Here is a 27,240-nt window from a genome sequence, read left to right as displayed (position 1 = left end):
AGGAACCGGCGACGCTCACAGGGACAACCTCGACGAGCCGCGACCGAGTTGCCTCGCGTCGGGACCATGGCCTCCACCTCGCGGGACCGCCGCCTCTGGTTGCCCTGGAGACGGACCCTCCTCGCGCTGTGGCTGTGCGCGCTCGGGGCGCGTGCAGCGGAGGATGACGGCGCCTTCCACGCGGAGGTAAAAACACAGCTGTTATAAACAACTACAGTCCAACCGGAAGCGGCAGAGGTCAGAGGTCACTTTGTCAGACTGGCTTAAACAGTTTGTCACCGAAGGGGAAACCACTGAATCAGGGGGGATGCGATCTGATGGTATGATAAGAATTAAAATGGTAGAATCAAATGTTCTTCTTCTGGTAACAATGTGCTTGTACAGAGTTATAGTTTATAGTTGGACGGTCGCTTGGTGTGGCCCGTTTCAATCAGCTGACATGAAGGCATGATGTTTACCTGCGTAATGACTCCGGAGCAGACATAACCAATGAGAATTGAGGTGGGACTGAACACCTCAGGTTTATGTTACTGATATGCATTACGTTGTAATTAAAATAGCCTCAACGCACTGTTGTTTCACACGTGGTTCATTTGGTTAGCAAGGTTGACTGGCAGGTGTGCCGTCTACCAAAATAAGATTGATCCGTTTAATTTAAGTGCCTTTACATTGCAGTGGTTTACAGTGGGTCCCAAAAATCTTCCTGTCAGGGATCGACTCTTGACCATTCTCATCTTTAACGTATTATCTCCTACAGGACTCAGTGTCTTTTCCATCACACCATTCCCATCGCACCATGGTGGTCTCTGGACTGATCTCTGTACTAGAATTTAGGAATCGTGTCCCTTTCTCCTCAGGTGTAAAAACACAGAAAAGCAAAGCATGATACTCACGGTCGTAGACTATAAGATCACTTCAGAAGCTACTGTTTGGAATCTAACTTCATCAGTCATCACAACACGGAGCAGCATCAGGGTGATATACGAACCTGACCTGCTCAGATCTCCATCAAGATGTCCAGTGGTGGCCAGTTATTTTTATCACTGCTGATTTTGCCTCTTCCTCATTATTCAGGACATTAAGGACACCAATGCATATTTTCTTCATGTTTATTTCGGGGTGTCACTAGACACCAATTTTGCCACCAAGTGTCAAGTCAGAACTTGAACCAGCACACCTTGCATTCTTCTTCCATCAGTCCATCAATGTTTTCAGAGACAATTCACTGTCAGAGATAAGAGCAGACTTTTTAGAAGTGATTAGTGGTGGAGCTCTTGTTCTTGTATTTGTGTGTTGTTTGACAGAGCGAGGGAGGGAGGGAGGGAGACAGACAGACAGACAGACAAAGAGGCTTCCAGGTCATTAGAGGTGAGCTTGCGTTACCAAAATCCCAGTGACCAGGGCTCTAGTTTTCAGTCAGGTCACAACACATTCTGACGGGGTATTAACGTAGCTGTGGTATGTGAGTGTGCAGTGTGTGCTAATGCGTCTTACTGAGACAAGAGATGTAAGGTTTACACAATGTGTGGACTGGGAAAAAATTCCTAATCACTTGTTGCCAAGTGTGTGTGTGTGTGTGTGTGTGTGTGTGTGTCAGTGTTTGGATGTTGTTGAAAATAACCCAGTGTCCACAGTGACACAACTGGCTATGCTCCCCTTTAATTTTAAAGTGCATGAGTGTTTTATTGTAATAAGTAGATACCCCAAATCCTGTTTTTTGGATTAAGTTAAATTGCTGAAACCATGTTTGGACAGCTTTTACTTTTAGAGCAGTTTTTAGCTAATTTTCATGTCTTGAACAGCTGCAACCAAAGGCTGTGATGTGACAGCAGTTTTCTAAATGTTGTTGGAGGAAAGTAGAACAAGCACCTGTCGACAAGTTCACATCTGACATTTTGATGTGTAGCAGCAACAAAGTGTTTTTGTTATTAGCCTAGCTTTAAAAAATCAGCAGTGGTCCAGCAAATATGGCCAAGAGTGGAGGCTTGTATGTGTTAGATTCAAGTAAAACTGCAGGTGTTAGTTGAGGACTTTGTTCGTTCGGTGGTGGGCCTGCTAATCTCCATGCCCTAATCTTTATAGCAGGGGAGACCTGACTTTTATGAAGTCACTGATGGCCGTACTGCGTCTTTGTGGTGGATGAATGTTCTCTGGAGAGAACATTTGTTTTCACCCACAGGAACCGTAACAGGGGTTATAGAATTTTTTATGTGTGAACAGAAAGAAGGCTTGAATTTCAGTGGTGATAAGGTGGTAAAGCGCATACTGTAGTCTATTTTCCAAGATAAAGGGCAGGTTAAAAGAGGACTGAGAGTTTTGAACAATGTAATCAACAAGCGAAATTAAATAATGTGTAAAAACAACACTTTGTTTTGATTGTTTCAAGGAAGCCGGTGTTTTTACAGCAAATCCAGACTTCTGGACTGTGTTGAAATTGCATTATGTACCTACTTCATAGTTAATTCACATACTGAAATACCAATCCTATCCTCACTCTTGAAATGCAGTGCAATCCATGTCTTTAGGAGCTGGTCTGAGAACTCGACTCCTACTCTGTCTGGACTAAAAGGATGAGGTGGGAGGTTAGAGGAATGAGGAAAAAGATCAAACGTGTTTGTGACAAGAATCTGATTATGATAAAAAAAAAAAAAAGGAAAATGTCACAGGGAAATCTGTGATGGAGTTATTTATGAAATAGACAGAGAAAGTTGACAGTGAAGGTAGTGGTCAGTCTCAGCTGTGCAGCATGTGATGGCTGAATGTGACAGCTGTTCTCTAAATGGGACACACACACACACACACTGTGCACAGGCATGCTGGGCCTGGGACTCCAAGGCATCTAAGGAAATACAATGGAGCCTGTTGTCTGAAGAGAGAGAGCTGTGAGAGAAAACTTGTGAATAGGAGAGCAAGAGGGGACGAGAGAGTGCAGAGAGAAACATGGACGTGATATGACAGGCTGTGACCGAGAGAAAAAAGTGTGTAACAGTAATTTGCTGCTGAAGCAGAGTAATAGTAGCGAGGGAGGAGTAATCAGTGGCTTATTGCAGCACATAATTAGACAACTTCCTCAGTCCATATCCTCTTTGTATCCATGTAATCTGCAACGTGTCGTCTCTTCACAGTCCTGCTGCTTCCCCCTCTACTCCCATGTGATTGGCTATCACCATGTCCACAAACACTCACATTGCTACAGTTGGGAAGGGGCAGGAGAACTATCTCTGAGCGTGTATTTTGAGTTGATTGTGCATTTATTTATATGTTTTCTGTTCAGTCTTTAACTTGAACAAATCAAATTCTCTTCCTCCTCGCTGTCTGTCTCTATTTCCCTCTCGCTACTACATTTACATATCCATCCTCTCCATCGGACTTTGGGGGGTAAGACATGGCAGCAGACCAAGCCTCGGAATAAAAGCTCTGTTAGTATCTTGGCTGACATTGTGGTGGACACACACACACACACACACACTCCCCTGGCAGGTTTTACAACTCCTTGTATATTGCTGGGTCTGGTTTTGGCAGGTAAGCTCAAGGACTCTTTGAAAGCTCATTTAATAGAAAAGGCCTAGCACACACACACACACACACACACACACAGCACAGAACTCAATTCCTCCTGTTGTCTAAGACTTGTTTTGTATTCAGCTCAGCTGATGAGGGAAGGTGAGCGGCCAGACTGAAGTACTTTACAGTTTTAGATGATGGGAGGGGCAGTGTTTCCCGTAGGATGGGGTTATAGCAGTGGAGGTGAAGAAGGTGAGTGCGAAAATATCTTTTTTCCCCATATGCACAAAGTGCTGTCATCAGGTAAGCACAAAGTTTCTCGTTTATGTGCTTCACTCTCAGGTGTGTGAGTTGACCTGGATATGAAGAGTCCTTAGGGCAAAATAATAGTTTCTAAAGAGAGAAGACGGAGCCCTCTACTCTCCTCTCCTCTTCTCTCAGCGGCAGTCATATTTCAGCAGTGGTATAACATTGCTGTTAGGTGCATATGGAGGAAACACTAGGGGAGGGGTGACAGGAGTTCATGTGCCTTCATACATCTTCCCAACAGCACTGTAGCTCTGCCCTCATACCCGATTACAGCCTGGGAAAGGACAGAGAAAGAGTGTGTAGAGACAACATCAGATGCCAATGTGTACACAAAGATGCACACCACAAGAACACAAACATCAACAGGCATCAAGGCATTTCCCTTCATCATCAAGTACCATCACTGTAGCAGTGCTAACCAAGTCTAGATGGTGATCACAAAGGAGCAGGGAGGAAGTGGCTGGAATGTTGAAACACATGTTGGAGATTACACAGGACAATAGATTGTGATTCCCTTCAGATTACTTTATTGGAAATTAGATACAATTGCAGTTTTACCCCCGTTTCTCCGTCAGAGTCTGGTGGTTGGTTGGTTGGTTGGTTGGTTGGTTGGCCATTACTGGGTGCACCACAGCATTACAAAGTGCTTTGTTCTTATCTTCAGACAGTATGAAATATGAGCAGCATTAGCTGACTTGAAGCAACAATCAATACTGCTCATTACTAATCAGCTCTTGAAAGATTTTCTGCCTTTTGTGGACATGTTTTCTGTCATTTAGGAAATTCATTTATTTTCCTAAATTTATCTAGTGGAGTCTAAGCTAGCAGAATTGGCATTGCACTTAAAATTTCTCCACACACCAAAGTGGTGTCCATGGCGTTTCAATTAACTTTAGTCTCTATCACATTTGTTTCTTTCACTGAAGTTAGCATGCTAATCAGTTAGCCCTGGCCCCGCCTTGTCACTTTCCAAAAGCAACTCACTATAGCCTCCACTCTGCCCTGAAGACATAGTGCTGCTCACAAGACGTATTATAAGGAGAAAAACTAATAGGGTGGTGTCTTTTTTAAATAACCTTTTCAAAACCAAAAACACAAGAGCAAAAGAATAAGAAATGCATTAAACGATGTGCTTTTGTGCTCCAATTCAGTGCCCAAGATGTTTTTTGTTTTGTATAATCTATCATGTATGCAGGCATCACGTGCAGTTTAAAACCCTTGAACAGGCTTCTCATTTTAAAAGCTGGAGATGAAATTTTCGACCCACATGTTAATTAGCTAATGCAAGCTAACTATAGCTAATCGAATCCAGTGACAGTTGACAGTTATCATTTCAGTTGGAAAAATCAATATTCATAACAGATGAGAAGCGTCTGTGTGAAATCATGGAGGCATTGTCTGAAAAATAAAAGGTTTGAATATTGAATCTGCCACTGTCATCACTATAATCACTGTAACAACAGGCAGGTGTAGCAGCAGCAACTAATGTGGGAGAAGCTTAATTATTGGTTAGTTGTGTTGAAATATTGCTCCCCTGAACAGTTTTGTGAACCCTGCACCTGTTTCATCTCGAACTGTGTGTTTGGGGTTTTGTGTGTGTGTGTGTGTTTGTGTGAGAGAGAGAGAGAGAGAGAGAGAGAGAGTATTTAGATAGTGTTTCAGGAAGTGCTTGTTTTTGAGTGGGTTTGTGTGTGTATGTGTGTGTGTGTAATTGTATGTCAGCGTGCTTGAAGCTTCCTTATCTGAAGGCAGAGGTGGGTCAGGGTCATGTCCAGTTCAGCCCTCTCTATGCCTCTTCCTGCTCCTACACACACACACACACACACACACACACACACACACACACACACACACACACACACACACACACACACACACACACATAGCTGACATAGCCAGTGCATCCTCTGCCAAAAAGATAAAGATGAGAGGGAGTAATGGTAAAATAATATGCTGAGCTCTTTTTACAGCTCTATACCTACAATAAAAAGCATTAGAAAGCATGTAAATTCTATCATTTAAATGAATAAAAAGGACAAAAACTGTTGGGACTGCAGATTTTTGGAGAAATTACATAAAAAGGAAACTGGTTTTGAATGTGTGAGCTCCTTATGCCAAGTGCTCCCAGGGCTGAGAGCTTAAAGGCCTTGGATTTTGATCCTTGGCCTCCTGATGGTCTGTGCATAAACTATAAAGACATGAGGTCTCAGGTGAAGAGTAGTAAAGACTTTTTTCCTCACTGCTGTCTTTGAGTTACTTTTGTTCTCACTACAAATGTTTGAATTGAGGAAATATTCTGCATTAGTTTTAAAAAAACAACAACGTACTGTTGTGCAGGACTTCAAGCATTTTTTTATTTTACTGTTGTCAGAAGAACATAATTTCAACAAAGGTTGTTATTAAATGGCTGACAGTAGTCATCTACTATCTTAACTGATCACTAAGGATGAGATGCTGTTAGGATCTGTCAGACTCGGCTCAGTGTTTGACACTGATTGATTGATTGATCACTTCATGATAAATTTGATCACAGCAGCACTGTAATGTCTGGTCTGATGGTGGGGGAAGGACAGGAGGAAGCGAAATGTAGTTTTTCTGCAGTCTGGGATGTTGAAGGAAAGTACGCTGGTTGAAGTTACATTGAGGTGAAGCAGAGCACAGGTCAACACATCCTTCTTTTGACCCCTTTTATTACATCCAGTCATATTGTAGACAAATAAACACTTTGACTGGGTGGGGGTTATCACCTCTTTTAACCAGTTTGGTGGGCCGTACATATATGTGACCAATTATGTGAGCAATTATTACATGCAGTATTTCATATTTGTGAGATGCATGTATTATATGTGTATGAGAGAGAGAAGGAGTGAAAGAGGTGAGTTTGTTTTTATGGCTTTGAAGGAGTGGGTGAGTAAACACAGGGCTTTATCAAGCAGTGATTTTACATTGTGAAAGATGGGTGTAAGCTTGAGACCTGCACACACAGATGCTGATACAGCTACATGCACAAGCGCACATGCACACTCAGACACACACCCTTTTCACATTCCCTGCACCACCAAGGGGAGCATGTCTGCATGTAGGCGTATCTAGTATCTCAGACTCCCCAATATGCGAGTGCTTGCCTGTGTGTCAAAATGTGTGTGTGAGAGAGATATAAGGTTTCTGAATAACAGGTGGGATAGACTTTGCGTCATCTGTGTTTGGGTCAAGTATCACGTTTTCTCCCTCATGTCTGTCATTAACCCCCCCACCCCCACACTCCAGCCCTCCCAGTCACATACTCGGAGAGTACGGTCAGATGCAATGGGCTGATCTCTTCCATGCCTTCTTCCTTTTATATACAAAATATTGAATACAACCCACTGCACAACTGCAGACATTTAGAAAGAGCACTGTTGCATTAGAACGTCACTTTTTACCTAAAAATAATCTAAAGCAATACATGCCCCATTTCTCTACCTTCAGATCAAATAACAAAAGAGTAATTTTCCCATAAAGCCTGAGCACCAAGGCAAATCTCTGTCATGTCATCATGTTACAGAGCATGAGGAGCAGACAAAGGTCCCCAGAGCCTCAGATCGTTGCTTAAATGTAAACAACAGAAATTTCACACATGCTTATAAAACAACTGTTGCTGTTTCCATCATTTCTGTTAAAATTCACTTCCTAATCATATAAAAAGTCTTTCGTCCCTGCACTCAACATCAGTCATATAAGCCTAATGAGCTTTGATTCAAGTGAATCCATGTATTAACAGATGATGCTTCTTAATTTGTAACAGTTTCCTTTATGTTTTTCTTCCTGTTTGTCTCTAGTCGTGGCTGAGGATGTATGGTTACCTGCCCCAGGCCAGCAGACAGATGTCGACCATGCGATCGGCTCAGATCCTCTCCAACGCCATCAGCGATATGCAGCGGTTCTACGGCCTAGAGGTCACCGGACAGATGGACCCCAAAACCATCAGGTCGGCATGGCTTAGCTAGGATACTTTTTGTATCTTTGATATTTTGATTTACACCCACTCATGAAAAAAAAGTTTTGCTAAACCCTGAAATGTTTTTAGTTGCGTGATTTGACCTAGAGTTTGGAAACATGGACTTTTAACCAGGATTTATTGGTCAAATCATCAGTGTTAAAAAAAAGAGTAATGTTTTCCCCCTCCCTCAGGAACTGTGCACGTTCTCCCCTTTTGCTTGAGAGGAACTGCTCAGTAGTCTGGCTGTACTAGGCAGCTCACAGATACACACACTACTAAATTAAACAACAAAAACGCACACAGACATGAAGAGGGGAGAGTCGAGGTTACAACATCACACTCACCTTCATCTCTTCTCTTGGGTTTCTTCTTCCTTTCAACACACATGCACATGCTCTCTTGCCTGTCCCTGACTTCTTTCAACTCCTTCAGCGCCATGAAGAGACCACGCTGCGGCGTTCCTGACAAGTTTGGAGGCCAGATCAAAACCAACGTGCGGCGGAAACGCTACGCCCTCACCGGACATAAATGGAACAAGAACCACCTCACATACAGGTATCAAAAAGATAAAAGTCCAACCTGCCACAAATGCACAAAGTCTTGTAGGTGGTCCTGCAAAACATATATGCTGAAGTTGCCATTTAATTGCCAATTAATTCAGCTTTTCTGTTTGTCATTTCATTAGTTGATTTTGTTACATCAAGATTACATTTAAAACCATAGAACCCTCCTAACATGTGGCAGACTAGATAAACCTGTTTGACTGTTGCCTGAAAATACTGAAACCTGCCTCAACCCAAGACTTTTTTGTGGAAGGTGTAATTGATTTTATCTTTCTCAAACTTGACAGCAGGAAAATGAAAAAATGTCTGAAACATGAAACGACAAAGGGATATGTTTCACTTAAAACTGATATGGGACACTGCCCCTTGTAAGATGTTTTTTTCTTTGTTCCCATAGTATCCAGAACTACACTCCCAAGATTGGAGAGTATAACTCGTACGAGGCCATCCGGCGGGCCTTTAAAGTCTGGGAGAGGGTCACCCCGTTGACCTTTGATGAAATCCCCTACCAGGAGATCAAATATGGACGCCGCAAGGAGCCCGACATCATGATCTTCTTTGCATCAGGTTTTCACGGAGACAGCTCCCCTTTTGATGGAGAGGGGGGCTTCCTGGCTCACGCCTACTTCCCAGGACCTGGAATGGGAGGGGACACACACTTTGATTCTGATGAACCTTGGACCATAGGAAACCAGAACATACAAGGTAAATGTGGACTGTCTTTTAATTTGAAATGTCTGTTGGATTTTAGGGACAGATTTCCCTGAACTACAATTAAATACTACAGAGAAAAATAATTAAAAATAACAACAGGAAAGAAAAGTTCTCAGCAAACACCTTTCTAGGAGAGGTTTTTAGGACTTAAACTGTGGCTTCAGATGGGTGGATGTTTTTGCAGCACTGCAAGTTGAGTTGGTGTATGTCTGTGTTTATGTGTGTGCAGCCACACAAATAACTTGTTGTGTTATGATGCTTTTTCTTGAGGGCATAGAGTCATTTTTTGACTTTTAAGGGGAAATGGACATTTTAGGGGTTATGAAGTCCTTGATAATTTCCGTAAGTGTTCAGCTGATGAGCAGTTTGTAGTACTGAAGTCATGTCATGTTGCGGAGGTTGTAATGGATCTATATAATAGATTGCACACTGCTGTCCCCATCGCTTTGCTCCACACCTAACTAGAGTATGCATGGTTCAGCTTGCTACATCATCTCTTATTTGTCAGGTTCTGCTTCTCCATTTACCTCCTGAAAAGTTCAAAGTCAAATCACACAGCTGCACCTCTCAGATTTACCCTCACCACCCCCATTATACTGCTGACAACTTGTAGTGACATACACTAATCAATGAACTCCATGAATCATGGTCTGTGCAGTCTGTGCCACACACACACACACACACACACACACACACACATTCAAGGTATTTGAGGATTACAATTTGCTAAAATCATTGCCTAAATCTAACCTCACATAAACCCAATTACAACTCTTAGCACCAATTCCTGGCACTGAACTAATCCTATGTAGAACTGTGGATTAAGAAGACGTCTTCATTCTCAAGAGTCTTTGAGAAATTCCTCCTCTTACTGTGTTGAGTAGAAAGGGATTTTTTTCAACAATGGGCTTTTTCCTGCCCTGTTATCTACATATACACACCAGAGACATACACAGACAGCTAAGCTTTGTGTGTGTGTGTGTGTGTGTTTGTGTTTGTGTAAGAGCATGCATGTGTGTGTGTGTGTCTGTGATCAGCTCTGAGTGGGATGTGTTGCAGGACAGATCACAGGGACAGTGGTGGGAGTGTGCTCCACTCAGGGAGATCTGGTCTCTTTGTTGCTCCACGCTACTTACACAGCTTAAAAGCAAAGTGCAGCCAAATTACAATCCTGTCTGACTTTAGTTAAACATGTCTAGCTAGTTGAGCTTTTCACAGATATACTCTTCATTTAACTCAGGCATTTTTACTGCCGTTCAGTTGCATTATTCTTGAAATACAGCCCCCACCCTTGATCCCGCAACTGGCTGCTGGACTGATAGGTCTTTGGATAGGTGTTATAATGTACTTAATTGATTTATTAACAGTTAATACATAATTTACCAATGTTTTTATGGATCAATTATAAGTCATTAATAAAAGTAACTTATGGGTTGCAATCCTCTTCCAGCAGGACGCTTTGCTTGTCTTTGATGGGTTGCAAAACCCTTTATCAATGATTTATTAACATGTATAATTGCAGGTGACTGACCAACTTTTGCTAATGGCCCAACAGAAATCGAGAAACCCATTACCCCATACAAACATTTATAACTCCATTATTACTGAACAGAAACATGCATCCATGCTTTTACCAAAACATTTGATTTAAACAGGCCACACTGGTGCAAACGAGTCTTTACTGAAACAACAGAGAGAGAGCTTCATGAATCATAGAAACAGAGTTTTGTACTCAGATAAAGTACCTTCATGAATCAGGCCTTAAAAACATTTGTGCTCTAGAAAATTGCACATGCATTTTTTTGCTTCATTAATTTCTGACATCTCATAGACAAAATGAAGAATGAATTGGAAAAATAACCAATTCATTGATTAACAATGAAAATTATTAGTTCAGCCCTAATAGCATTTTCAAATGAAATATTTAATTTTTTTGCTACAAATTCAGAATAGAAATATTATAGAACTACCACTGTTCAAACCCTGATGCAAACAAAATTCCACTTGAAGCAGCAGAATTGTGTAAAATAAGAAGTGAAACTTAAAGAGCCTCATTCAAACCTTATCTGCATCTGTCCTGCTGAAGTGTCGTGAAGCATGAAGCAGAAACCTAACCTCTGACCTCCTTTTGGATGAGTCAAACATAAACAGACTTCAGCTCAGCGATCAATACTTTCACATAAAAAATGAATGACGGCATGTGACGGTAAAAGCACAAGCAGTTGTAGTGTTTTGCTTTTCAGTTTCCTTCGTTAGCACGTAACAATTTTATGAGGCAAAAAAAAATTTGGTGTTCATCTTGTGACACACAGTGTGATTAATCATCCTTTCTGCCCCAGACGGCTGAACAAAAACAGCTTTTAGTCCTAAACCAAACAGCTTTCCAACAGGCACACTCAAACACACCTTACACAGATGACACCCTGAAGGCCAGGAGCGGTAAAAAGGTCAGAAAGCCTTTGTGCTTCTTCGTGGTCAGACGAGAATAAATGTGAGTCAGTTACTGGCAAAGGGCAGAGCGAACTTGTAGAGTGCACTCCGGTTGTCGTGGTGCTGCTTTGTGTTACACTGGGAGTCCCCGCGGTCACTGATGAATAAGGTGTGAGACATGTTTAACAAGTGAAATAGAATTTGAATGTTTGTGTAGGGTGGCCAGAAGTAGATGAACTGAACTTCTGATTATGCGAAGATGTTTGAAGTTTACTCAAGCTTTTCTCTGTCAAACTGAATGGCTGTCGCGGTTACCTCACAAAGGCCTCTTTATCTGCTCTCAGTGCTCCCCCTCTCCTTCTCTTTATTCATCCTCAGCTATCTGTAGCGCTCTGCTGTTTTCTCTCCTTGAGTGTTAGCAGCAGCTTAGCATGCCATGAGGACATTCATGTGACTCTGAAATTATAGATGGTGGGGGAGATGAACTGTGTGTATCCTTTGTGTGTGTGTGTGTGTTGCAAAAAAGGGAAATAAGGAGATGCATGCTCATCAGTGACATCACCACCCCCCCCCCCACCCCCCCCCACCCCCAAACCCCCCCACATATCCCCCACCCCCCCCACACACCCCCCACCCCCCACCCCCAGCGGCATGATGTCACTGGCACAGATCTGACCAATCAGCAGGGGCCATCCTGACAAAATGTCTTGCAAGTTCAAAGATCACAAAGAGCAGGTCCTGAGCAACAAAGAGGGATTGAGTTAAGGGAAGTACCCGGCTGTGTGCTGGCTCCACTTCAGACACGACCATATAGGAATATGTTGGTCAATTCTTAACCAGGTTTTCTTTTCCAAAAAAAATCTGTAAGAGGTCTATTGTTTACAGAGGAAGTTGATGCAATGGTCAGTGGGGCACAGCTGTGTTGTGGCCTTGTCAGTGTGTAGTTTTTGCATTGGCTCTGGACAACAGCATCCCTTGACTGGTTAGAAATGTTAGATATGTACGCTGATTCATATCAGCAACCATTAGCATGCCTTCAGTGATTCATGTGTCCGATCTGTGGAGAGAACAATGAACAGGCATTCTCATATATTAACTACATGGATATAAACTGTCTGAGCACTTTATTAGGAACACCGGTACACATACTTCTTCATGCAATTGTACAATCAGCAATCATGTGGCAGCAGTGCATAAAATCCTGCAGATGCAGGTCAGGAGCTTCAGTAAATGGTGGTTTGAGTGTTTCTGAAACTGCTGATGTGGGATTTTCACACACAACAGTCTGTAGATTTTTTTCTCAGATAGATGCAAAACAAAAAACATCCAGTGAGCCTGCCTGGTTGGAGCTGACAGAAAGGTTACAGTCACTCAGATAACCACTCCTTACAACAGTGCTGAGCAGAAAACCATGTAGTCTACGACAGCAGAAGACGTCAGGCTTCTTTCCTGCCAGCCAAGAACAGAAACCTGAGGCTGCAGTGGACACAGACTCACCAACACTGGACAGTGGAAGAGTGAAAAAATGTAGTCTGGTCTGATGAATCTGGATTTCTGCTGAGGCAGCAGACGGTAGGGTCAGATTTTGGCATAAATAGCATGAATCCATTGTCCTAAGCTGCCTTGTGTTGACAGTCAGTCCAGGCTGCTGCTGGTGGTGTAATGGTGTGGGAAATTTTTTTATGGCACACATTGGGCCCTGGGGGAGGCCTGATCCAGTTTTAGTATGAGGGACTTTCCTCTTTATGTAGCTTGTGGCATATGGATTCCTATATGTTCCTCATGAGACACAGATGTTTGAATGTAGAGGGACATGTGTATTCTCTCTTTCTCAGCCTGTGCAAACTCATAAAATCCTCTTCTAGTGATTTAGTTAAAAATATAGTCGTGGTCAAGCTGTCTTCTCTCCCCTAACGAATCTCTTTGCTCTATAATTTCTACACAGGTAATGACCTCTTCCTGGTCGCAGTCCACGAGCTGGGTCACGCTCTAGGTTTAGAGCACTCCAACAACCCACTGGCCATCATGGCTCCTTTTTACCAGTGGATGGAGACTGAGAACTTCGAGCTGCCTGAGGATGACCGGCGCGGCATACAACAGATCTACGGTACGATGTAGATTGGATGACTTTCCTGGTGTCCAGTGTGTATGAACTGATGATTTACCCTTTCTATAATATTGAAAACTATTTTTTTATGCATTTCTGCAACTACTAATAAGTTTCTTTTCATTTTTATTTTAAAACCCTAACCCTGTAAGTTGCCTCAAAGTATTTGGTAATCCATTTTACAGCTTTAAAGTCATCAGTTAGCATTTCAAACATGTCAAACAAAGAGTGTGACGTGTTGGTAAATGTCTGTCTTGCTTGGCAACCAACAGAAACTACTATAACATGTTGACTAGTGACTTTCAGAGGTGAATGTAAGCAGAATTTATTTTAAGCTTTAGATAGAGCCAGATTTGCTGTTTCCCATGTTTAGCTCTTTATGCTAAGCTAAGTTAACTGTCCCTTGGCTCTGTCCATCTGTATTTAACAGACATATTATACATGAGAGTGGGATTGATCTTATCATCTAACTCTCAGCAAGAAAGTGAATAAACCTCTTTGTGTTGAACTTTTCTTTTGAGATTTTTGAGTCTTTATTTGCAAAATAAAAAGTTTTGACTCTTAATGTTGATACTAACCACACTTTCAGTTTATACCCATTTGTAATGTAATAGTATTTTTAATTCATCTGAATCAGGCACTTCTAAACTTGATGCTTCATTGTGGTCTTTTTTCTCTTCTTTCAGTCATCCAGTCCTACATCTTGTCATCATGCATGATGTAGTAAAATAGATTTAACCCACAATGTTCACTTTTTCCCTTCAGGTCAACCAGACAGCGGCCCAACCCAAGCCCTGCCCACTGTGACACCCCGTCGCCCAGAACCCAGGCCTCCTCAAACACCTCCTCGGCATCCTGACCGCCCCAGAACCACAGACAGACCAGATCACTATGGCCCCAATATCTGTGAAGGGAACTTTGACACGGTTGCTATGCTCCGAGGAGAGATGTTTGTTTTCAAGGTAAAGGGTTTGCGGTTTGGCGACGTCACTTCTAATTTGATCTTGATCTGAAGTAATGAGTGTAAAACATTCAAAGAATTATGTCCACCATCACAGGGGTTTATTGTATGTCCTTCAGTCGGCCTCCAGCAGAGGAGCTGTTCTGACAAGTTAACTGTGTCTATAAATTAGTTGTTATTTTCTGCAGAATCGGTTGAAGACAAATGGCGTGTGCACAGCCAACAAGAGGCCTGTTTTCAATCAGGGCTTTGAGGATTGTAAACAGGGCTGGTGTTTTTTACGAGACCGAACACTGTTAAATGGGTGGGGTGTTCTCAGGTGTTTGCCTTAAAGAGCCTCCTGGACCCTCACTAAACATTCATAAGGGCCGAAGCAGCACTGAACTATCAGCACGGGTTTTACCTTTAAGAAATATGACTTAGAAAACTCAAATTTTGCTGTTGGCTGCAGTTGCTGTAAGCTAGGTTTTATTATTCATTTCATGTTTTAAGTGCTATGGTATTATTCAGCTCAGCCCTTATTCATCTAACATCTGTTTTTACTGCAGTTGCTCTGATACTGATAGTAGTATCAGAAATACTGCCTAAAATATGGTATCAGGTATCGGCGAGTATGCAAATCTATGCAGAGATCCGATAGCACTTAACTTAGAACCTAAATATAATAAATAAATACTCGGACGGCACTTCTCCTGGACATCAGTTCTTCTTTGCCGCTCCAAAACAGTAGCCAATACAGGAATTTGCATTGTGCAGCCACTTGTAACTACTGTTTTAGAGCAGTGAAGAGGAACTGACTTCTGGTTTATAGTGTAACATTAGCCATTATCAAAATGTCAGCAATTTGCAAGACTTTAATTTGGAGGGGTGGCACTAGAGTTAGGACAACTAGTGTAGGGATTGTTTTTTATTTATTTATGATTGAGAGTCAAATTAGATTATAAAATAAATATAATATTCTATGCCATTCATGTATCTGGTTCATGGTTAACAAAGGGTTTAATCTGTATCATCACATACAACAACAGCAGTCATATCACATAGAGAGTTTGTGGTATATAGCAGGTAATTTCTTTTTTTTTTTTAATGCAATGGTATTGGATCAGTACTCAGTACCTGCCGATACACAAGTCCATTATCAGAGATAAGAAGGAAAAAATTGAATCTGAACATCTCTAGTTTTCACCAATCACAGAAGTAGCAGGAAGCAGTCCCTGGTCAGGGATGATGATGTAAGAAATGTAGGTGGTCGTTACCAGTTAAATTAACTGAAACTTCAACAGCAGACAGGACTGAATTTCTTCCATTGTGTTTTATCCCCCTCAGGATTAGTTCAGTGACAGTCTATACATAGAGCAGCTCTATAGAGATAAGTAATGATGTGCTTCAATGGGAGAGGTCAGAGGAGGTCTCGAGTGTTGGCAGTGCTGAACACTGAAGAGGTTTGCAGATATTAGAGAGAGAACACCTAGGCTTTATTGTGAAGGAGCCTCAGATTCACCTCATATTTTTTAATATCACATATTGTACTTTAGCAGTGCTGTTCAGTACAATTACAAACTTGTGCTCCTGCTAATGTTGACAAAATGTTGTCATGATATCAGATATTTTGACGTTTGACAGTGAACTGCAGCAGTAGGGAGTCAAACACTCACACTGCTACATGCCTGTATCAAGGGTGAAATACAAAACTATTTTGTTTGTCTGCAAAGCTGATTATGAGGACTGTTGTAATACATTCCTGTGTGGGCCTTTTTGTTTGCATTGTTATTGTCATACAGCAGACAGTATTTGACATTAAACCAAATAGCACAGTTTCAGAGGTATACTCTGTGAGAGAGCCCTTACTCCTGTCCTCCACACAGAGATCAGTCTATGAATACCTCTTATCTTGGTCCATTAAGTGTGTCTGACACTGACCAGTAGTTATAGGACTTGGCATCCAGCTGCCTGGACATGTGCTGCACATGGTCAGACAATTATATCTGTGCTCTTAGATTTCATATCAGCCAGTAATGTCCATGTTCTTGGGTTTCATCCGCAGTCATGAAGCTAGTCTGGACAGCATTAATAAGTGTCCAGAATTAACTTTTTCCATGCCTTGCAGTGGTTCTTAAACTAATACGAATGTAATCGAATCAGAGTAAACGCAGGCCAAAAGAAATTAATTTGCCTTAAGTGATCAGATCAGTTTTGCAGATGTAATTCTGTTATTATGTGCAGTAGGAACAACCCCCTACCAAGTGTTAGATATAATGTATCATCTGTGGCAAGTTTGTAGTTTTGCTGTGAAATAATCCTTTTTTGTTTTTATCTGCCATTTGTTGCTGAGTTTGCAATAAACTTTTGTTGCCAAAAGTTTATTGCAAGACCAGACACCCACTGCCTTGCTTATTCATTTTTAGTGAGCTAGCTGCATTGTTCCCTAGATGGTCTCTAATAGTGAATTAATCCTGATAACTTTGGTTACCCCCTGATTTTTCCTCTGCTGTTGCTATCAGTTTTATATTTTTGTTTTACACTATACTATACTTTTATACTTCCAAAACAAATGACATTCCCATCCCAACATTCACATCCCATCCCCCTCTGCTGTACTTTGCATTAAGTGCTAAATAGCAAATGTTAGCCATGCTATCATGCCAAATTAAGGTGGCAACATAGTAAATATCATAACTGCTAAACTGACATTAGCTTTTAGTTCAGTGCATCTCTTTGTCTCACACAGCTGCTAGCATGGCTGCAGACTCTTTGCTGGCTGTGTATCTGCACATGCACAGTAACATTGCCCTAATGCTTGGCTTTTTTAAACAGCATGCATAAGAGGAGAGAGACAGGACAAGGGCTGGAAATGCTGTAGCCTTATGTTGTCTTTTGTCATTTAACTTCTTGATAGTCTCAGAGAGTTTGTGAGAAAGGACAAAGACTGACAAGAAACTCACTTCAGATATTATTGTGTCACAATTTGATGAGCTTGCAGTGACAGCTGGCTTGGGATTAGTTTTCAACATGCTGTTCATAGTCCTAATTTGGAAGTGATGCCTCCACTGTTTGTTGGTAGTTACTAATGGTTGACATTATTCATAGGCAAAGTTGCTTTATCTTCTGTATGAGTGGGAGTAAACTAGAGCATATCAATACCAGTCTGTCTTTTCCACAGAGTCCTGTCCATTAAAAGAAGAAAGGGTCTGCCACTGTGGGGGGAAACTGCTCCTTTCTTTTATTCCCTTCTAATATTTATTCTCAGAAGAGGGCTGGACATACAGACAGGCAGCAGAGCACACTCAGCTGCTCTCAGTATTGAACCTCCCTCACTGAGGTCTGGTCTGTTCTGCTGAGGACTAATATGGTCAATTCAGCCTTAATCTCGTCAACGCAAGGAGCCTGTCAGACCACACAAATCGAAGCGCACGCAGCCTGTTCGGTCCGGCCCTGTTGATGTTTCTCTCACCTCTCGCCAACCCATCTCCATTCTGTTCCATTCCATACCGTGCCGCGCCTAGCTGTCTGCCAGTGTGTCCTACGTGAAGGACGAAACTAGGTGTGCTTGCCAGAAAGAAGCAGCACTGAGCATTTTACCGTTACACTATCCAGGACAAGCAGGGCTACTGACTCACCACTTATGAATGAGTCTGAGGGCTTCTGGTGTAAATCTGTCTGCTGGCCTGTGTGCACAGCATATACAGATATGAATGTTCACAAGCATAAGTTTCTCTCCGTGCTTGGGTTAAAACATGCTACAGTTATGCTGATGTGACAATGAAATCCCTCTAACAGGTCTTTATAGTTATTCGTAGCAGGCTGTGAACAACAGAGAGAGTGGGATATGGGGACTTGATAAAACCAGCAGAGCAGAGACTGACTAGCAATAGCCTGCTGCTGACCGCTATTGTTAGTTTGTTGTATGTTCTGGTCTAGTTATCCTGCAGAGCTCAGTTTGCATGGCATAATGACCAACAAGCATTACAACATGACGACTTAAAGGGCCCATGTTTAACACTTTTCCTGCGTTTTATTTCAAGTTTATATATTCAGAAGATATATTTTTGGTGCAAAGAACCAAAAACCATCTCAGTGTAGTTTTACATCTCCTCTCTCAGGCTTCTCTCTGGAGCTCTAGTAACAACAGGTCAACTGTTTCCTGAGTGACTGAATAAAAATATAGCAGATTTCAGGTAAACACTCAGAGAGACCAAATCCTGCAAGGTTGGATGGTGGGTCCAGGTGGGCGGGGCTTGGAGCAGTGACTGCTTTGTTGTGATGTCACAAAGTTCCAGAAGTCCTGACGGCTCATTTTAAGGCTCAGTTTCTGAATACATGCTGTGTGCATTTCTCTGTGGACTGAGGTTTTGATACTTTCACAGAATTAATATAGAACCTAGACCTGCTTTAAAATCAAAAAAGACATGGAAATTTATGTTTATACAATATGGGACCTTTAAAATCATGAAGTCATTTAAATTTAAATCCCTGCCTGTTTGTATCTACCCCTTAGGTTGTCCAACAGGTGTATGAGTGTAAACATATCCTTGAACAATATGTGACCTTTAAGAATACCTTTCTTACAGTGGCTTTCTGTGCACCTGTGTGCACGGGACTGTTTTTAAAGTCTGCTTTAAAAGTGAGATGTGTTTAACTGACAATAAGAAAGGACTCACGCTCTAACACTCTTCTCAATTTTGCCTCCTCAGGGCCGTTGGTTCTGGCGGGTGCGTAGGAACAGGGTTCTGGATAACTACCCCATGCCCATCGGTCACTTCTGGAGGGGTCTGCCTGGAGACATAGATGCTGCCTATGAAAGACACGACGGCAGGTTCGTGTTCTTTAAAGGTAAGCAGCAAACACGCACATGGGTGCATGCTCCTAACCACACAACTCCACACTCAGAAACAGGATATGATGACGTCCTCACTCTAAACAAAACTGCACCGCAGATAATCTTCTTCATAAGTACCTTGCAGCCCAGTGGAGACGGTCAAATGATCTGATTGATTAAGTGTTATTTATCTCTCATTACTGCAACAACAAGAGCAGAGAACTGCTGGTCAGTACCTGTACCCGTGTCATATTATTTCACATTACATAACATAAACAGAAACCTTCAGTTATCAGATTTTTGAATGATGATTCAACTATATTTGTTACTCGGTGAAATCAATTATAAAATGTTTCCAAAACATACAACCTCAGTTTTTCATTAGTGTTTGTTGTTTTTACAATATGATGGCTGACTTTTAAATGTGCTGGGTGAATGTTATCAGACTTTCTGAGGATAAACCAGCAAACATAGATTCACTTCTTCATATGCCCTTCTTCCCTCTCCAACCTCTCCTCTGCACTCTATCTCTTCTGGGCATGAACGTACCATCCCCTGGTAATCATTCTGGTTATTGTTGCTGCAAAAACAGGCCTGGGTCTGTTCTAAATAATATTTTCTGGTATTATTAGCTGTCATTTTGAGAGCAAAATAGCAAAACAGATTGTTGGAGTCTTTTTCATCTTCTGCAGATAATGATGGAGATATACAGTACATAGCCCCACTTCCTCAAGAAAGCAGCAGTACATAATGTATTCTACATGCGGAGTATAAATCTCTTCCAGCGCAGCTCATTATTTATACTGCGAGTCCCTGAGAGCAGCTTGTGTTTTACAACGGTGGATAAAGTTGTTGAATGAAAACGAAAGAACTCAGCCTTTAATGCGGCTCAAACCGGGGAGCCACAGGCTTTTGGGGGCAGCTGTTGATGATGAGGAGGATGATGTCATTGGCAAGTCTCTCAGTATGACACTTGGCGGCACGCCATTAGAAAAGAAAGAACAAGAGACAGGAAGAGGACAGAAAGGAAAATAAAGGAAAGGCTGTGAAACCTGGGAGCACAAGACCAACACAGCAGAGGGATTTCTGTTCCTCAAACCGTTAAATGGACCAATAGGATCAGCAACAGTTTGACTTGCTGTCAGCATTGTAACAGCACTCCTGTCTTAATCTGCATTTTTGTCTATACTTATGTTGTTAAAGATCATGAGTCACAACCAAAGATTTGCACATTTACCCAAGTGGAGGGGTCTTTCCCTTGGGGATGTTTTGATGTCTTACTTGTATGATTTGGTTGTAGACAAATATCCAATAATACATTTCTTATCAATCATTAGTGATGGTAATGAACAATAAAACCCACAACTATCACAGAAACGATTGTCATCACTCCCCAGCCCTGCTGTGGTGAGGAGGAGGGGAGTAACAAGGCCAGAGTTTAGACACACTGTCATACATTATTCTACACTGGCAATATAATCCACTTCATGCATGTTGGCTGACTCAGCTGTAATTCTTAAATTATTTTTTTCGATTAAAAGTGTAGTAGAATTATCAATAACCAATAATCACTACTTGATTTTCTTTTTTTTTTTTTTTTTTCGAGGGCCAGCTTTCAAGTCATGTTGGCTCTAGCTAACAGGCCTCTCCAGCTTACACACTGACCATCTGTTCTATGTCATTTCCAGTAAAAACAGTCCTTTCTCAGCAAGATTCAATGAACATCAATGATGACGTATGAATATAAACAGAGCAGTGTCGTGTATGATGGGGTTGTGCCGATGGACGATGATCATGAGAGCGACCGTTTTCCCATTAATGAATGTATTAACTTATTATTGTCATTATTTGTAGTATTACATTAATATTAGATGTAATTTGTCGTGCCATAGTTTCACATATATTACCACATATAACTGATGCTTCCAACACCGACACACTGATACACACACACACACACTTGTGTAAGTGCCGCTCTGCGAGTAAGACAGAGAGACAGAACACGTTAGTCTGGGTTCTTAGCTGCTGCTTTTCATGGTTGTAAACAGGATGGTAAACAAGAGAGAGAGGGAGAGAGAGAGAGCTGAAAGCCATAAACAGCTGTATCTACACACCTCCTCCTGCAGATTTTGAGCGATTATTGTGAATGCTCTGATTATTAAATGTAAGAAAATGAATACTTTATTTGTGATGACTGTTATATTTTAACATGAAATATATTTGCCATCCTGCTGTTGTCACTCAGGGTATCTGAGAAAGAGAGAGTCTGTAAAACTCGACAGGCTGGCTCTGTGTTCGCACTTTCTCTCTCTCACTCATAAAGTAACAGTCCTTCCTGATTGTATTGGCTACGATAGGACGATCTGTCCATGGATAAGATTGTGCCACCCTACTGTATGATATCAGACTCATTCTACATATACAGACAATAACAGTGAGGATAACAGATGCAGTTGTCCTGAAGTGTAGTCACCTGAGTCCACCTGAGCTGGTGATGTCACCCAGAACACTGTTGTACCTGTGTCCTTCTGTTCAAGTTCAACTAAGTTGATTACTCTTTATTAAGAAAGGCCAGTGGTGAATATATTTAACAGGAATAAATGGGAAGGTGTCGTCCAGACTTGGAAAGTAGGAGCAGCAATAACATTCAAAACTGTATTCATCCAGTTCTCTTACACAGCTGTTGTATTATCCAGAGGTTTTACAGCTGTTTTCATCCTAAACAAGCCCGACTGTGATAGAAACCACACTGTTTATCCCTGTAGAAAAACAACAGTTACAGAGCAGGAAGGAATCAAATCTTTCAGTCACTGAAGCGCTCGGGCTTAGTCGTGGAAAGTCATGGAATAAGTCATGGGATTTTACATCAGGGCTGTGCACCGCAGGCACCCTGGGAAGCATTGCGTCAACCTCTTGTTCTCTCCAGATGCTGAGTGCAGAGCTTTCATTTTAAACGAGGAGCAAAGGGGGCTGGAGGTGGGTGGGTGGGTGGATGGATGGATGGGTGGGGGGAGAACTAGGGAGGGAGAGGCAGATTGAAGCCAATAGGAGAGATGTAACAGCGCCAGGAGAAACAGAGTACCCCTGTCTAACACAGTGAAAAATAATAAAACCTTCCCTTCAGCGAGAAATCTGCTTCAGCCTGACATGAGACAAGCCGCTCCTAATGGATAATTACAAGCTAAACCCAAACTCCAGTCAATGATGTTGTACTCGGTTCTGCTGTGTGTTTGATTGCCTGCCAACAAATCATTATTACATTCATATAATTTACAAGTGTGTGTAAATGCTGGTTTGGTTTCTCATATAGTTCGTATTGTTTTCTTCTTATTCCTCATTCAGTTTCAATTATTCAACGCATTCTGTGCCAGTAAATTTAATGTGTCTGTGCCTGTCAGAATGGGTATGTTTTCATCTGTTCTTTGTGTGTGTGTGTGTGTGTGTGTGTCTGTCTGTGTGTGTGTCTGTCTGTGTGTGTGTGTGTGTGTGTGTGTGTGTGTGTGTGTGTGTGTACTTGTGGGTGGACTTATGTGTAACTAAATACACATTTTTCAGCGTCCATAAGGGTTATGAGTGGGAGTGGGTGGTTGTCCTGATGTATGCATCAAAAAGAATTATTAAGCAACTCTCCTCTTCTCTTGTCTCCTCTCCTCTCTTCGCGTCTCCTCTCCTTCCTCTCCTTTCATTCCTCTCCTCTCCTCTCCTCTCCTCTTGTCTCCTCTCCTCTCCTCTCCTCTCCTCAGGAAACAGATTCTGGCTTTTCAGGGAGGCTAACCTGGAACCTGGCTATCCACTGGAGCTGACTGATTATGGTCAAGATATTCCCTACGACCGAATAGACACAGCCATCTGGTGGGAGCCATCCGGCTACACTTACTTCTTTCAAGGAGACTGGTAACTTAACCCACTAATTCACATGCCACTCAGTGTATTACTTCATTATATGTCAGTGTATCAATAGTTTTAATAGTTATAAAAGTTTAGACCGCTTGATCTCAACCCTTAATGTCCCATGAAACAACATAAAGAGTTTTGTATATGTTAAAATACAGTTTAGCCATGCTGCAGCAGAAAGATTATAGATATATAGATACATTCATGGTCTCCAGATGATGAATCATACTCACCTTGGTTCTTATCTAAGCACAACTCTTCTGTGCAAAGACGAACACAGCTCAGACTCCTCCAGGGGAAGTGAATTGATTTCTGATTTAAGCTTCAAAGAATGTTAAGAAGTATTTATACAAATTTTCTGTGTAGCTTCTATTTTACTGTAGTGCTGTCAATTCAATTCACTCTCAACAGTCTGAAGTTTTTATTTCTGTCCACCAGGAGCTTATTGTCTTTATGTCCATATATAGAATGAAATTACTGAGATTACAGGAATGATTTATGTATTTAATTTAATTACAGGATTGCTCTGTAAGTATTGAGCTATACAAGTGGAAGAGCAGCAGCTGTGTTTGTGCAGCCCTTTGTTAACAAAGTTAGAAAGTTCCGTGGACAATACAACACATATTGAAAATACTTAATACTTAAAATACTGCTGCAGAACAGAAAAAACACAAGTGGATCTTATTTACGAAAATACTCACAGGAAAGGAATCACACTGGAGTTGGCTTCGGGTTTCCAGTGCATTTACACTCAGCAGCTTTGAATGTTCTGTGGAAACCGTCCTGTTATATACACGACATGCACTGCAGGCCCCCACAGTGCTCTGGTTTAGACAGTTAATAAACAGTAACATCTCTGCTCCGCTGCTGTCTGCAGGTACTGGCGTTTCAACGAACACTCGCGCTCAGCTGACAGAGAATACCCTAAATCAATCAGCGTGTGGGGATCGTCAGTGCCCTCAGCTCCCAAGGGGGCCTTCCTCAGCGATGATGGAGGTGAGCTCAGACGAGAAGAGTGCTTTCTGGGAGAGTGTGGTTGTGTGTGTGTGTGTGTGCAAATGGCGATGAGAGCTGGGGCAGACAGACAGACAAAGGCACGCCTGAAACAAAGAATTAGGGCGTGGCCATGCAATCATCATGAGAGAGGGGATGGTGTGTGTGTGTGTGTGTTCATGTCTTTTGTGATTTTGACCCTATGCGTGTTGAGCTTTGTACTTCGCTGTGCTTAGTTAGAGTGGTCACAGCCAGCCGTTGGTTAGCTTAGTTACGTATGAAGAAAAAGGGCGAACAGCTTACCTTTCATGCCACCAGTTGGGACTCCAGGACAGAGCTGAGCTAGCTGTTTCCCCCTGTTTCCAGTCTTCATGCTAAGCTAAGCTAACCAACTGCTGGATCCAGATTAACCCACTAAGACCTGAGGTCCTAAAACCTAAGCATTGTTTGAAAACAACCTCCTGGTACCTTAGGGTTTTCTGAAAAACCTGATGTTCTGTAAAACCTTTATTTCTCAGCCCCTGAAGCAGGTAGAAGCATGAAATGAAAACTATTTAACAGTTTATTGTAAATAATTGGCTTTGCATTGGAAGCTGGATATGACTGTCAACATTTTCAGCACAGTTACATTTTTTAATATGTATTGATTTTTTTTAAAAATGTTGATAAACATTTAAAGGTTAAAGGTTTAAGATTGCAGATGTTCTTTAGTTCATGTTTGTATCTGCTTCAAAATCCTCCTCCTCCACCTTCATCCTCAAACGTGTCTGGCAGCTTAGCAGCTTGAAGTCTGTGCATGAATCTTCTATGTCATTTTAATTGTTGTTTTCAGTATTGCTCCCCTCACTCAGATCGTTTCATTCTCTCAACCGTGACTTTTTAAAAACTATGCGGGCTAAGACAAAAAAAGTTAAAGTTAAATAAATAATTAAATATATTTCCCATAATGCATTGTGCCTTCCCAATGTGAATTTTCAGAAAATCTCAATACATTGCATCAGTCATGTGTCTTAGAAACATAATAAAAAACAAGCACAGGTCTCATCTGGTCTTAATTGGACAAATCTGAGGGTGATATCAATCCTCTCATCAAATGGGAAAGAAGCAAATTTCCCAAAATGTTTAACTTATTCCTTTAAATCATGTCTTCAAGTGGTTGTGATGGTTCACATCTTCTGCTCTCTTTGCCTTCTCCAGCTTACACCTTCTTCTACAAGGGCTCCAAATACTGGAAGTTTGACAACCACCGCATGAAGAGCGAGCCAGGCTACCCCAAATCCATCCTGAGAGACTTCATGGGCTGCAGTGTGGACCTGGACCCGGACAGAGACACGGACACCGACGCGGGACGCAAATTCCCAGATGTGACCCGTCGACCGTTCAACCCAGACGCCGGACATGACGGCGACAAGAACAAAGACCAGGGCAGAACGGACCGAGGCGGAACAGACAAAGACACGGGAAAAGGATCAGACAGCGACAAAGACGAAGACTACCGCGAGGGCCGCGAGGAAGACACCAATGAGGTGGACGTGGTGCTGAAGGTGGACGACAGCGAGGAGCGGACCATGAACATCCTGATGGTCACCATCCCACTGGTCCTGGTGCTGTGCATCCTGGGACTCATCTACGCCATCATCAACACGCTGCAGAGCAAAGGGGCGCCGCGGCTGCTGGTGCACTGCAAGCGCTCACTGCAGGACTGGGTCTGACCCTCGACATTAGGGGACAACAAACTTTGAACTTAAACCGGACCTTAGACACCCGCCTCCTCTAATCCAAACCTCTCCCCGAGTGATCCATCTGTCTCAAGTCTCTGTGCTCAGTGGCTCCTGCAACTCGTAGTACATGTGGTAGTACATCCATGCAAATACTGTACTGATAACACACACACACACACACACACACACACACACACACACACACTAGAACCAAGTGTAAATTATGTCTTACATACACACACACACACTCAGACACACACACCATCCTAACCTCCTCTTGTCTCCCATGGTGCTCTACAATGCGTTAACTGTAGTCTATTTATATGAGAGAAGTTTGCACATTGTGTTTTTTTTCTTGTTGTTTTGGTTCATTTTGTGTGACTTTTTGTTGTTGTTATTATTATTATTTCTAAACCAGGAAGGCCGCTCTATTCTCTCTCCCGGGTCTGTACCGCCCTCCGCCTTCCCCTAATCTCAGTAGGGGCTTTTTCCTCAGCGATAAACTTGACATCTGCTTATGCTATCACAGCTGCCACAAAAGACAGACATGCAAAGGGTTAGAGCAGAGATGAACTGCTACACATCGAGTAGGGTTTAGTGGAGTTCCTTCCTCCTTTCATCATCTTCTTCCTCACCTTGCTCCATCTCCTCCCTTGTCTCTGCAGTACAGTTTGTCAAGGGCTGAGAGACGAGTTAGAGAGAAACAGGGTTTGATCACAACAGATATTTCGCTTTAGTTGACAGTAAGAGGGGTTTTGAGGCTTAGTGTGAGCCCCTTTGACTCTGTCTGATGATGGCTGGAAGGTTGAGATCTGAAGGTTGGAGTTCTGTTTGTTGTTCGTACAGGTACTGCTTTGGTTTTACAGTAAATGATAAGTCCATTTTAGTACAACTAACCTCTTATTTTTGCAGTTTTAGCCATTGATTATAATGGTAATAATTACACTGTACTCTGTACTGTACACTGTACTGGAGTGTGGGAATCTGTCGTTTTCGCTAAAAAGAAATCAATCACAACTCCAAGGTTAGCCCAATTTATCAGGAAGAGTAAATGAGGACAGGCAGTAAAATGCCTGTTACAAACATAAATCAGTCTCCAGACCAGGTCCCACTCTGTTCCAGGTTTCACTTTGATCTACTGTATTTGCTATAGTTGTGCACCCACAGTTTCTGGGTGTACTGCAAGGATTATTGAAATTTTGGGCGCTCTTACTTTTGGTTTTAGGGATTAAAGGAATAATTCAACAGA

At 42.1% G+C, this 27,240-nt stretch overlaps 1 protein-coding gene across 1 annotated transcript; it reads left to right on the top strand.

The window, feature by feature from the left end:
• Positions 1-49: 49 nt before the first annotated feature.
• Positions 50-27,240, top strand: mmp15b (matrix metallopeptidase 15b). Its single transcript, XM_071488299.1, has 10 exons — positions 50-186; positions 7,632-7,780; positions 8,225-8,347; positions 8,753-9,060; positions 13,445-13,606; positions 14,372-14,568; positions 19,259-19,397; positions 23,127-23,277; positions 24,155-24,273; positions 25,468-27,240. Exons 1-10 carry the CDS (start codon positions 67-69, stop codon positions 25,980-25,982), a joined length of 1,983 nt encoding a protein of 660 aa, XP_071344400.1. The 5' UTR covers positions 50-66; the 3' UTR covers positions 25,983-27,240.

This window comes from Trachinotus anak, unplaced genomic scaffold, assembly GCF_046630095.1.
Source record: "Trachinotus anak isolate AG129_WGS33_773 ecotype Australia unplaced genomic scaffold, CSIRO_AGI_Tana_v1 ptg000011l, whole genome shotgun sequence".
Lineage (NCBI taxonomy): Eukaryota > Metazoa > Chordata > Actinopteri > Carangiformes > Carangidae > Trachinotus > Trachinotus anak.
This window is presented reverse-complemented; position numbering and strand designations above follow the sequence as displayed.

Bases quoted from the DNA above. Each gene is read 5' to 3' on its own strand.
- mmp15b (XM_071488299.1), top strand. From the start codon at position 67: ATGGCCTCCACCTCGCGGGACCGCCGCCTCTGGTTGCCCTGGAGACGG. The intron at 9,061-13,444 runs GTAAATGTGGAC...ATTTCTACACAG, and splicing joins AGGAAACCAGAACATACAAG to GTAATGACCTCTTCCTGGTC. The intron at 19,398-23,126 runs GTAAGCAGCAAA...TCCTCTCCTCAG, and splicing joins CAGGTTCGTGTTCTTTAAAG to GAAACAGATTCTGGCTTTTC.